This window comes from Pogonomyrmex barbatus, unplaced genomic scaffold, assembly GCF_055798465.1.
Source record: "Pogonomyrmex barbatus isolate J1 unplaced genomic scaffold, ASM5579846v1 scaffold5, whole genome shotgun sequence".
Lineage (NCBI taxonomy): Eukaryota > Metazoa > Arthropoda > Insecta > Hymenoptera > Formicidae > Pogonomyrmex > Pogonomyrmex barbatus.
In genome coordinates this window covers 355567-368660 of record NW_028297149.1, presented here as the reverse complement: position 1 = coordinate 368660, position 13094 = coordinate 355567, and the positions used below count along the sequence as shown (strand labels likewise).

The following is a 13094-nucleotide window of genomic DNA, read 5'->3' as shown; positions in this document are numbered from 1 at the left end:
GCCGGCTGCGTTCCGACAGCAACCTATTGTATTATAAAACGAGAGTAATTCTCCAGGTTTTAGAAATTCCTATTCTGCAGCTAATCAACACGCTTAAAATATTCGTCATACGATAAATGTAATATTAGGGTAATAATGAAACGGAAGCATTTCTCGTTCGTCCGTTGTAATTGGACACAGCCACTTACAGCGACCGATGCCTTGAAGACTTTCCACTAGATCAACCAATCAAAAAACTTTATTTTAAATTAGCCAACCGACAATGTGAGCAATCGGCCGCCATCTTAATGAAAGGGTCTGTTCTTTTTAGCTGAACTGGCTGCACTAATTAAGAATTATTATCTTTTTTTTTCAGTGTAAGACAGAAAGATAAACTGTGAACTAGTATAATCAGTTCAGGCAAAAGAACAGGCTTAATAGTGACACTACAAACAGCAGCGACAATAAAATCTTTAAGAGTGGTAACACTGTCACATTTGATTTTCAATTATTTTACAATTGTTCATCATTTTACGAAATCGTTAACGACGGAAAATGGAAAACGGAGTATGTAAGCAAATCGTTGTATTTATTATCTTTATCAATACATGTTCACATAAGGCATGTATCGATAAAAAAAAGATTCAATGTATTAATTTTATGTAATGTATTATTAATAACATGTTTATATATGCTGATTATGATTTATACTTGCAGATGCTGTTAGAGATGAATGATCTGGATGACTTTGATGATGCTACTGTCCCTGCTAGTGCTGTTACAGCTCGTGTCGCAGGTGCCGCTCTCGAACAAATAATGCCCAAGTCAACAACGCCAACGCCAACGGTAACGTCAATGCCAACGCCAACCCTCCAGGTAATTTTAAGACTTTTTCTCTTTATCTGTTTTACTCTTCCTTTTTCCTTTCTGTATGCATGCACATATACAATATATTCTTTATATATACACACACATATATATATATATATATATATATATATATATATATATATATATATTAGTAATGAACAATAAATTAACAAAAATCTAAGCGTTTTGGCTCAAGTGTGATTCATCCTCAGTAATATAAGAAAGAAAATTAAACTCTGACTCCAGTCGATGAGCCACAATCAACAAACAATGGTAACATGCTGATCAAATCAATTGATCAAATGAAAATATCAATTTAAAAGTGAAGTAGTGCATACAAAACTTTCATATAAATGAAAGAAAGAGTAATTGAGTATGTCATGAGATTATTTTCATTTTGAGGAGATTATTTTCATTTGGAGTAGAGAGTATTTTCATTTGATTAACTGATTTGAGTAACTGATCAGCATGTCACTATTGTTTGTTGATCGCTCATCGACTGGACACAGAATTTGATTTTCTTTCTTATATCACTGAGGATGAGTTGAACTTGAGCCAAAAGCTTAGATTTTTGTTAATTTATTGTTCCTTACTAATATATATAAAGAATATATTGTATATATGCATCCGTACAGAGGGGAAAAAGGACGAATAAAAGAAAAAAAAAGAGAAAAAGTCTTAAAATTACTTGGAGGGTTAGCGTTAGCGTTGACGTTGGCGTTGCCGTTGATGTTGGCGTTGTTGGTTTGGACATTATTTGCGACCTCAAGAGCGGCACCTGCGGCATGAGCTGCAACAGCATCAGTGCCAACAGAATCATTAAAGTCATCCAGATTCATCTCTAAGAGCATCTGCAAGTATAAATCATCATCGGCATATATAAACATGTTATTAATAATACATTGCATAAAATTAATACATTGAATCTTTTTTTTATCGTGCCTTATGTGGACATGTATCAATAAAGATGTAATAAATACAACGACTTAATTACATATTTATTTTCCATTTTTAACTCCGTCGTTAATGATTTCGTAAAATGATGAACAATTGTAAAATAATTGAAAATGAAATGTGATAGTGTTACCATTCTTAAAGATTTTATTGTCGCTGCTGTTTGTAGTGTCACTATTAGGCCTGTTCTGTTTGCCTGAACTGATTGTATTAGTTCACAGTTTATTTTTCTGTCTTTACACTGAAAAAAAAAAGATAATAATTCTTAATTAGTGCAGCCAGTTCAGCTAAAAAGAACAGACCCTTTCATTAAGATGGCGGCCGATTGCCCACACTGTCGATTGGCCAATTAAAAATAAAATTTTTTGATTGGTTAATCCAGTGAAAAATCTTCAAGGCATCGGTCGCTTTAAATGACTATATCCAATTACAACGAGCGGAAAACGCTCCCGTTTCATTATTACTCTAATATTACATTTATCGTGATGAATATTTTAAGCGTGTTGATTGGCTGCAGAATAGAAATTTCTTAAGTCTGGAAAAACTTATTCTCATTTTATAATACAGGTAGGTTGCTGTCGGAACGCAGCCGATAGTCCGGCGAGGAGAATCTTTTTCGGAAATCTGTTTAATTTTTTCTCATTAGGCCATCTTCGATTAACTTAATAATCAATTATTTTAGAATAACCGGCCAATTGAGTTAATCAATGATGATAAAAGAGGCTCTTAGGTCGGTATTTATAGATCAGTATTCATACGCCGGTATTCATATTCTTATTTTAAGATTTAATATAATGTACAACATGTTACGAAATATTTATGCAGATAAATATAAAAATCACTACGAATGTATAATATAATTATATTTTCATCTTAATTTTCCGTTAGCGCTAACAAGGGACGCTTTCCGCTTTTGTTGCATCAATTTTGCCAAAATTTTATTATTAAGAATTACTAAATATATCTTTTGATGAATTATTTAAATATATAATTTAAATATCTTTTCTAGAAAGAGGTATAACATCGATACTCACGTCTCTCAAAATTTTCTCGAAGTTTGTGACGCGGTCACCTCGCTCGACGCTCGGATCGGCTCGGTGTCCGGTTTCGAGAAGAGAGGAGACTCAAGCGTACGCGAGCACAAGTGGCGGTGAAAAGATCGTTTATTGGTAGAAAGATAGATACAGAGTAGGACAGAGCCGGGTGCTCTCGCAGGTCGTTGGTAGCAAAGCGGAGACGCAACCGATTGGCGTAAGGCGATGAAATGCGCAGGACGGGTGCGGCGTGCGGTCGACAATAGTTTAGTTACGCGGCGCGATTATCACTACGGATCTTAGAATTACTGATTTATAACTAGCGGCCTTAATCTCTATCGCATGCACTTACGAGCTAATGTCAGGCGGAACAGTTAGGTATTGCGGGCAGGGTTGAGTGCCACGTCGAGCCCTGCCTCCGCAACGGAAACCGGTGAAACTCGGTGGAGCTGAGCGAAACCTCAGCCCGAGGAGCGGTGATAGGAGTCGGCGAAACCCGACAGAGCTGAGTAAAACCTCAGCCCGCGGAGCGGTGACAGGAGTCGGCGAAACCCGACAGAGATGAGTGAAACCTCAGCCCGTGGAGCGGTAACAGGAGTCGGCGAAACCCGACAGAGCTGAATGAAACCTCAGCCCGTGAAGCGGTGACAGGAGTCGGCGAAACCCGACAGAGCTGAGTGAAACCTCAGCCCGAAGGTAGAGAAAGCCGGTGAAACCCGGCAGAGCCAAGTGAAACCTCGGCCCCGAGAGGTAGTAGGTACTGGTTAGGTCGGTATCGGGAGTCGGATCGCAGGATGGGATCTGGTCTCGATGTCTCGGCCGGTCGGGTTTATATACCCGGCGGCGTTCCTCATTGCGCGCCGTCGGTCCGGTGGCGGGGAGTCGGTATCGCGTGGGGGCACCGCGAGCGAGATAGCGTAAGCGAGACGGCGCGTGCGACCTACAGGCAAGCGAATGCAAAGCGCAAGTGATGTACGTGCAAGCAGGATGGGTAGTGCAGGATAGTAAGCCAAGCGTTTATATATATGTATATATTTATGTATATGTATGTATATATATATGTATGTATGTATGTATGTATCCTCGTAACGGCCCTGCCGTTACAAGTTTATTGTTGATGCTTTTCCGCAATGCTGATTGATTCGCTCTCTGTGCTCACTTTGTGAATAGCTGTCATTATATTGATCTCACAGAGAATCGTTTTGACAATTGTGCATATTGTAGTATAACAGTAATATAATGATATTATATTGATTTTTGTTCTTACGTTGAAAAAGATAAATAGCGCTCGCGCAGCGCACGTGTAATGTCTAGTATAATAAATATATCATAATTGTCCCTATTAGTTAAATAAATAACTCGAAAGCAATATTATTAAATCCCAATTTTTCATGAAACATATTGGATTCTGCCAGTCAATGATTCGCAATGGTTTTTACAATGATGCTAATTTATTGGTCTGATGATCCGCTATGTCGATAAGATTAATAATGATAACGCGTTCATCAAAAGAGACATATTAGCAATAATCTAGAAACATTTAAAATGCATGAATTATGATTGCAAGTAATTGTACGAGAAGGATACTCCAATTATTTGGCAAAATTTCAAATTCGAAGCACAACATGTTACGAAACACACACACCCACCCACCCACCCACCCCCCATACACACACACACACACACGCACGCACGCACGCACGCACGCACGCACGCACGCACGCACGCACGCACGCACGCACGCACGCACGCACGCACGCACGCACGCACGCACGCACGCACGCACGCACGCACGCACGCACGCACGCACGCACGCACGCACGCACGCACGCACGCACGCACGCACGCACGCACGCACGCACGCACGCACGCACGCACGCACGCACACAGTCCCACAACTCGCGACCGAAATTTTTATGACATATTCCTGACATAAAAATAAAACGAAAATTCTAATATGAAAATGCTGAGATTATAATAGTTTTTAAATTAATAGCGATTAAAGTCAACTAATCATAGAGCCAACATTTCATGTGCTCAGGCATAATGCTATAACAAGTGATAAAGGCGCTACCACGAGAGCCCTCTTAACGTCAATCGAGATTATTATACAAATATATTGATGTGATATACTATTATATTTTTATTGAGAAATTATTTTTGCTTTTTTACGAAACCTATTTATATTTGTATATTACATACGTGTAATTAATACCGAAGCATATCACAAAATATCAATATCAATTCAATAGCGAGATATTACGACATGTGTTAAGTATCGATATAAATAACGTTGACATACAATGATAATGAAATATTTCATTAATTAGATCATATCATATGAGAGAGGTTGTCTATGATATGTCAAATTTTGACATTTCATTATATGATTATGATTAAATACAACGCATAGATAGTGTACTTATTTTCTATAAGATCTAATTAATGAAATATCATTTCATTATCATTGTATTTCAACGTTATTTATATCGTATTATATTTATACTATATTTATATCGTATTATATATTTATATCGTATTATATTTATACTTAACACGTGTCGTAATATCTCGCTATTGAATTGATATTGATATTTTGTGATATGTTTCGGTATTAATTTGTATATTACGTATGTAATAGCTGCTTTGCTTCAAGACACAAACATACATGCACATTTGCTCTCGCACGCAAGCATGCACACATATACGCATGCACACGCACACGCATGCACATTTGCCTTGTAAAAATTCGATGTCTCCGTACCTTGCAAAAAATGGACAGATAATTTCACTCGCCGTGATAGCAACTCTTTTCTATGCGACGAATTCACACCGAATAAATCAAAATTTTTCTTTCTTGAATTATATCAATACTCACGCACTCGATTGATTTATAAAAATCCAAATCTATCGGTCCATCACTATTAACCGCTATCGATTAATTTGGCGACTGAGAATTATTCGAATTATTATAAACAGCACATTACATACAATTAGAGAAATTAAAAATTTTCTTTTTCTTATAAATTATAGCACATTATCAACACGTTTACTGACGCACTCGATCGATAAAATAAAGCCTTTATGAATGAATCGGTTCATGACAATAATCACTATCAGTTAATCATTCGGCGAATACTTGATGAAAATACTTGATGAGAATACTTGATGAAAAAAAAAATACATTATGCATAATCACAATAATCAATTATTTATAAACACATCAACACTTTTACGCACATGATCAATAAATCAAAAAATTCACGAATAATAAATACAAAGTAATAAATTACATTTAATTATTATCAATTAATTTGCTGGTTTTGAAATCATTTGATAAAGATGCGTTACATACACGACACACGTCACTTGATGAGAAGTTCTGTTTGACAACAATAAACAGTCCATAGATTGTAGCAAGTTATGTTGTATGTAAAATTCTTTCTCGTGTGAATAGCGATCATCACTGAATATCACACGAGAAGTGAATTCTGGGATTTCGTTCTGTTTCTCAGAAAATTTTCGCAGAATGTTCTTCTTAGATAATAATCCTCAGGTAAATGTTGCACGTATGTGTAGTGAAATGCGTGCAATTTTTCTTTTCTCAATATCCTTTGTACAGTTGCATATAATAAATCGTATTCTCGAGCAACGACCCGAATATTCGTGTCCGGATTTTGCTCGAAAGCACGTACAACTGTCTCCATATTTCGCAAATTTCTTGCCTCGCGATCTCTCCCAGTGTCGTGTTTGTTTGGGAGAACATTATCAGTTTCGTAAGTATAGATAGCCTTTGAGCAGCTCGAAGTATAACAGGAGCAGATGGATGTCTTGCTCGGTTTGGGTACAATTCGGCGTATCGTCTTGCAACAGCATGATATTGCCCATGGCACTCACCAAGTCACCAGCATATTGTAATATTCTTCATTCTTAAATGTTCTCATGTCGTCTTGATAAGCACATTCTTCTAATAATCGAAGGATTATTGAGCGAAATATCGATCGTCTCATCCTATTTATATGATCTCTGTGGGACCATGTCCTCCTCCACGCCACCTCCCGCGAATAGGAGATCGCGGATTGAGATCCGCAAACCGCGATGTTCTGAATCATCCTGTATATACATATATATATATATATATATATATATATATATATATATATAGAGAGAGAGAGAGAGAGAGAGAGAGATAAAAATCGATACGAACATACAATATAACGATGAAGATATTATTTATGCATTTTTAAATTGGAAAAAGATAACATTGATAATGCTTAACGCGCGCGCGCGCTTCGAAAAGGTGCATATCGGAAGGAACACATGCAATAATAAAGAATAATAAGAAAAATAACAATTAACTAATTCTTTCTCATATAGAACATAACTTCCAGCGGACGTCCATTGAATCTCCATGATTCCATTAAACTTCCATCGAACGTCTATCTCCACGGTGGACGGTATTCTAGGATGGAAGTCAAATAGACGTTCATTAGAGGTCCAGCGAATCTCCACGATAGACGGTGCTTTAGGATTTCACAGTGGACGTCCATTAGCCGTCCAGCGAACCTCCATAATGGACGGTGCTTTAGGATTCCACAGTGGATGTTCATTAGCCGTTCAGCGAATCTCCATGGTGGACGGTCCTCAAGGATTCCACCGTGGACATCCATTAGCCGTCCAGCCAAATTCCATGATGGACGATCCCCTAGGATTCCACCGTGAACGTCCATTAGTCATCCAGCGAACCTTCACGGTGGATGGTCCCACACGGAACATGACATCCATTAGAGGTCCACGTAATCTCCACAGCCTCCATGCGATATCTATCTCCATGATGAAAGTCAGATAAATCTCTAATGGAGACCTATATTACTTCCATGATGGAGCTCTATCTCTTGATAAAGATGCGTTACATACACGACACATGTCACTTGATGAGAAGTTCTGTTTGACAACAATAAGCAGTCCATAGATTGTAGCAAGTTATGTTGTATGTATGTAAAATTCTTTCTCGTGTGAATAGCGATCATCACTGAATATCACACGAGAAGCGAATTCTGGGATTTCGTTCGATGTTTCTCAGAAAATTTCTCTATCTCCATTAGATGTCTCATGGAGATTGTATGGATGAATTATAGATATTTCATGAAACTTTCGTGGATCATGTACAAAGCTTAATTGGAAGTTTTAGATCCTTTATAGATAATTACTTTATGATAAAAATTAAAAATATATACTTATAAATAAATTAAAAATTTATTACATATATCTTATTTATTCGTATTTGATTGTATATAAATAATTATACCAAACACAAGAAAACATATATTGTCTAATATTGTCTAATAAGAGAAATATCTCACGTATTTAATACGATCAATAAATATATAAATGAGTAAATAAAATATATACGTAAATTTATAAACATTACTCACATGGAACATAATATTAAAAATTCATATAATATATAATCTTTACACCTTTATATATATAATTAAATTTATTTACAAAAATTACACACATCAGAACATTGACATTGAGACTATTTGAATCTTATGACAATGTGATAACATTCACTATCAGAGATCTGTCATATTTTTACATTAAAATTCTAAGTTTAATTATACTTATTATTCTAGTATCTGATTTCAGCCGATCACAGAGATGAAACGAGCTCGATCGTGTATACTACAAGGATGGGTGATTTTCGGAAAAATTATGTGACGTACCGATATTACAAGATAAAAAAGATTTCATTAGTTCCATTGCACCTTGTGTGCTTCGTTTCTTCAAAGAAATATTTTTGTTCAGCATCATAAAAAATTCTTTTTATTAACTTTTTCTGTAGAGGTCTTCTGGAAGGTTCATGGATGTCTAATGAAAGTTACAAACCTCCGTGATGAACCTCTAATGGACATCTATTAGAGATTTTTGTTCTGTGTTGGTTATCTATCGAGACTCCTCTATTAGCGATCCACCTAACGTCTAACAGATGTCTATGAAAGACTTCTAACAGAGGTCTCATAGACTTCCACAAAGCGGAACTATGGATTTCTTGTAGACGTCTATTGGAATTCTAATGGCAATCTACTGAACGTTCTGAATATCCATGACCGACGTCTAATGAACATCTACTGGAAGGTTTTAATTTATGTAGGTTATTTGTCTCCATCGTGTTACAGATCGTATGGATCTTTATATTTGTCTGTGTAAATATATAATTCATAACATATTTTGAATTATATATTTATCTAAATAAATATAAACAACAATAGGCGGTAATAATTAATTAATGTATAAGAATATGGAAATTGAGATAATTAGGTAATTTATTAAAATTAATAACAAGTTTCTTAAAGATATTCTTTTATTAAAAATAAAATTATGCGTATTCGAGTGATTGATCTAGTATCTAATATTCTTCTTGTGCAATTATTTGCTATTATCGTTTTTCCAATGGATCGCTCAAATTTTTGATAATAAAAGAATATCTTTGAGAAATTTATTATTATTTTCATAAATTAACTAAATTTATTAATTTTTATTAATTAATTATTTATCTTAATTTCCATATTCTTATACTTATTCTTATACTTATTCTTATGCTTATTATTTAACTATTTATTACCATCTATTGTCGTTTATACCTATTTGAATAAATGTATAATTCAAAATGTTACGAATTATATATTTACACAGATAAATATAAAGATCCATACGATCTGTAATACGATGGAGATATAATTCATGCATTTCTAAATTAAAAAAGAAAGAAAGATAAAACAAATAAAGAATTAATTAATTTTCTTATTATTCTTTATTATCGCATATGTTCCTTCCGTATGTTCCTTCCGATGCGCGCGCGCATCGAAGCGCGTGCACCTTTCCGAAGCGCGCGCGCGTTCAGTATTATCGATGTTATCGACTTTACTTGAGTAAATCAGGCTCCCAAATAAGAAGGGAGGGTGTGCGTCACGGCGGGGCCCGACCACGAACCAGTCGTGAAAACTCGTAATTATTTTGCGAAAAAATACCACCTCAGCCAGGAATCGAACCTGGATCTCCTGCTTACCGGGCAGGCATCTTATCCTTTCGACTATCGAGGCATGTGATGATATTTATCGCAAATAACGTGTTTAGAATAACACGTCAACAATACAATGATACACACATATATATATATATATATATATATATATATATATATATATATTACAATATACATATATACATGTATTCTTTCGAATCCCCACGACCGGTACTCCAGAGAGATGATGGTCCTATTCTCTCGATGGATGCAGGTCGAACTGCAGCGGCGACACCCTCCAACGCCATTGGCAAAATTGGTTCGCGGCTTTATCGGGAATTCGACGCGTCGCGATCATAGGTGCGCGACGTGACGGTGCGCGGGGTTCGTCGCACGTGATGTTTGACGCGTTGCCGATCAGCTGTTCGTCTGTCACATTGCATTGTCTTTTCTGGACGATTTTACGGTCCGGAACAGGATTTAGATTTGCTGATGGCTCGGAGACAGGTAGCCCTCTGCTTTGTCACCTATCAGCGATGGATTTTGCATGCAAATGCCTGCCTTGGGGCCAAACTAGGAAGCGCCCTAGCTCGTGAGAATACTTGCGTGCTCCGGAGATGGTGGAAGCTGCCAGAAGCTCTTGATAGTATCCTAGGATCGCAAAAAGTATCATAACTGGATTTACCGAGAACTGGACTGGTCGCCGAGAAAAAGCGAAAATCATCCGTTGAGGTCAGCATATATACCTGAATTAGCCGAACTCAAGGGCTGACTCCGCAGATGATTTCGCCGAACGGTCCGCGAATTTTGCCAAACGGGCTCGGCGATTCTGTGAATCCGTTCGGTGGCGCGGTCGGAGCCAGTGACCCACGCGCGGATCGTTGTTACTCACGTTTTGCTCACGTGAACTATTGCATTCATTGGTTTACGCAAATTTCATACAACTTTCATGAGACATTTATGTAGATGTAATAGAGGTGATAAAGCTCCATTACATCATCCAGCTCCAACATCATGAAAATAATAAGGATCTCCATTAAAAAATTATTTGACTCCACTATGGAGATAAATGTTGCATGGAAATTGTGGAGGTTATGTGGACATCTAATGGACGTCATGTTCTGTGTGGGAATTAGAATTTAATTTTGGAATAAATAAAAAAAGATTTATTCGATTATCAAAAAAGCACAGTTGTAAAACGAAATTCATTATTAAAAAAAACAATTTCTTTTCTGCTTTCATAAACAAAATGATGAAAATATCGAATCGCGTATATTAATAAATTTTTTGCTTGCTTGCAGGTATCGTGGATTAAACGAAAGAATGTACAGGAGTTACTGACTGTAGGATTGACGACGTACGCCAATGATGAACGATTTCAGGCAATTCATTTCCACCACAGCGAAGATTGGACGCTTCAAATAAAATATGTCCAACCGAGAGATGCTGGATTATATGAATGCCAAGTATCTACTCATCCGCCCACGAGTATATTTCTGCTCCTTGAGGTCGTCGGTAAGAACTTATCACAATATAAGAACTTATCACAAAATTATATTTTTATATACTTATATACCCTGATAGCCAAATGTGCTGAAAGCACGCATTGCGAAGTTACTCTGCATATTATGTCGCCAAAAATGGAACAATAATTTAGCATGAGCTGCTATAACAGATAGTGACAGCAAAAATATAGAAAATATCGAGCAAGCTCTTCGTCATAGCATGCTAGAAAAATGCTGCAAAAATAGAAAAAAATTTATCGTTATAAAGAATTGTAACAATTTATGTTGTCATAACATATTGTTACGTCTGTGGCGGTCTCTATCCACGCATTCTTTCGCGTCACCGCGCACATGCGCAATCCGAAAAAAACCAAGCTCGGCAAAGAACACTTCTTTACAAAACACGAAAGCTTTATTAAAATCGGAACAACTACAGAAATTCTACAGCGGACATACGTCCGTACGTTGCAAGTCACCGCATAGAACAATCACATAAACAAATACTCCGTTGCCCCGGAGAGTGCTTTGTTTTTTCTTTATACGGCGGCTCGACTTCACTCGGCCGCTGAATATTCGTGCGGGCATAACACTGCCCTCCCTCTTCTAGATTGTCGTCCTGACAATCCTCGTTCAACATTTTTTTTCTTGATTGCAATTTAGGACTCTCTTCCTTGTCTGCAGTTCCCAGGATCAGGATTCTCCTGTCCTACTCTGAGCTGCTGTTACAGGCTACCGGATTTCGTCCTCCTGGTTCCAAAACACAGGAAGTTTCCCAATCGATGACCTCTAGGAAGCCAGTCTTCCTGCCGTCGACTCCAGAGCTTCATTTCTTAATTTTTTTTTTCCCGAGACCCGTAGCTCTCTTCTCAGAGAAAAAAAATTTTGCGAGCTTCTTTCTTCTTTCAGAGACTTGTGAGCTTCTTTCTTCTGGAGGGAAAAAATAACTTTTTGTCCCTCCCGAGGACGATGTTCACCTCTTCTCTCCGACCGTTTCTTTTCATCTTCGGACAAGGGAGGAGAGAGAATTATTTTCAGGGACCCTGCGTGCCTCAACATTCCCCAAGTCCCTGGCATTTGCCTTATGCCTCTCGGAAAAACGCTGGTTCAAAAAACTGAGAGTGAGAGTCTTCTCTTCTTCAGGTTCCAGAGCAAAATGTCCAGATGTTCGGACAAAAGTTCTTAAAGATTCTTCTTTTCCGGTTGACCTCTTTCAGGATGATTTCCGAACGCGCTTCTCCCCTTAAAATAAATAAATTCATGTAGTAACAAAGAACATAACTTTAAAAATAATTTTAATCAATGGGAACGCTTTTATCCATTTGGAAAAGCAATCCGCAATTATAAGAAGATATTTGTTCCCTGAAGGGAGTGATCCTAAAACATCTATCTGAATTCTTTCGAAAGGAGAACCAACATAAACTTGTAGAGGCGATTTTTCTTTTCCAGAAGGGCCTTTCCTGGAAACACAAACCTCACACGACTTACACCAATCCTTCACATCCTGTTTATATGAGGTCCACTAAAATCGCTTTCGAATTTTATCCAACGTCTTATTAATACCAAAATGACTTCCGGTCGAAGCATCATGCATCAAGCTTCCTTCAAAATGTGCTCAATTTGCTTTCGAGGAGTAATTAGCTGAAGAATGCTTATCTTTAAATTTGGAGTTTCCCATTTCTTATAAAGAACTCCATCTTTTAAAACGAGAGCATCCTAATAACTCCA

General features: G+C 37.1%; 1 protein-coding gene across 11 annotated transcripts in view; it reads left to right on the top strand.

Moving 5' to 3' along the window:
* LOC105422411 (lachesin) overlaps positions 1 to 13094 on the top strand; it is a 707047-nt gene that overhangs the window by 572371 nt on the left and 121582 nt on the right. For all 11 annotated transcript variants that reach the window (XM_089081988.1, XM_089081989.1, XM_089081991.1 and 8 more), the window contains one exon: positions 11166 to 11379. In XM_089081988.1, coding sequence (XP_088938114.1) covers positions 11166 to 11379 — 214 coding nt within the window. The remainder of the gene's footprint in view (positions 1 to 11165; positions 11380 to 13094) is intronic.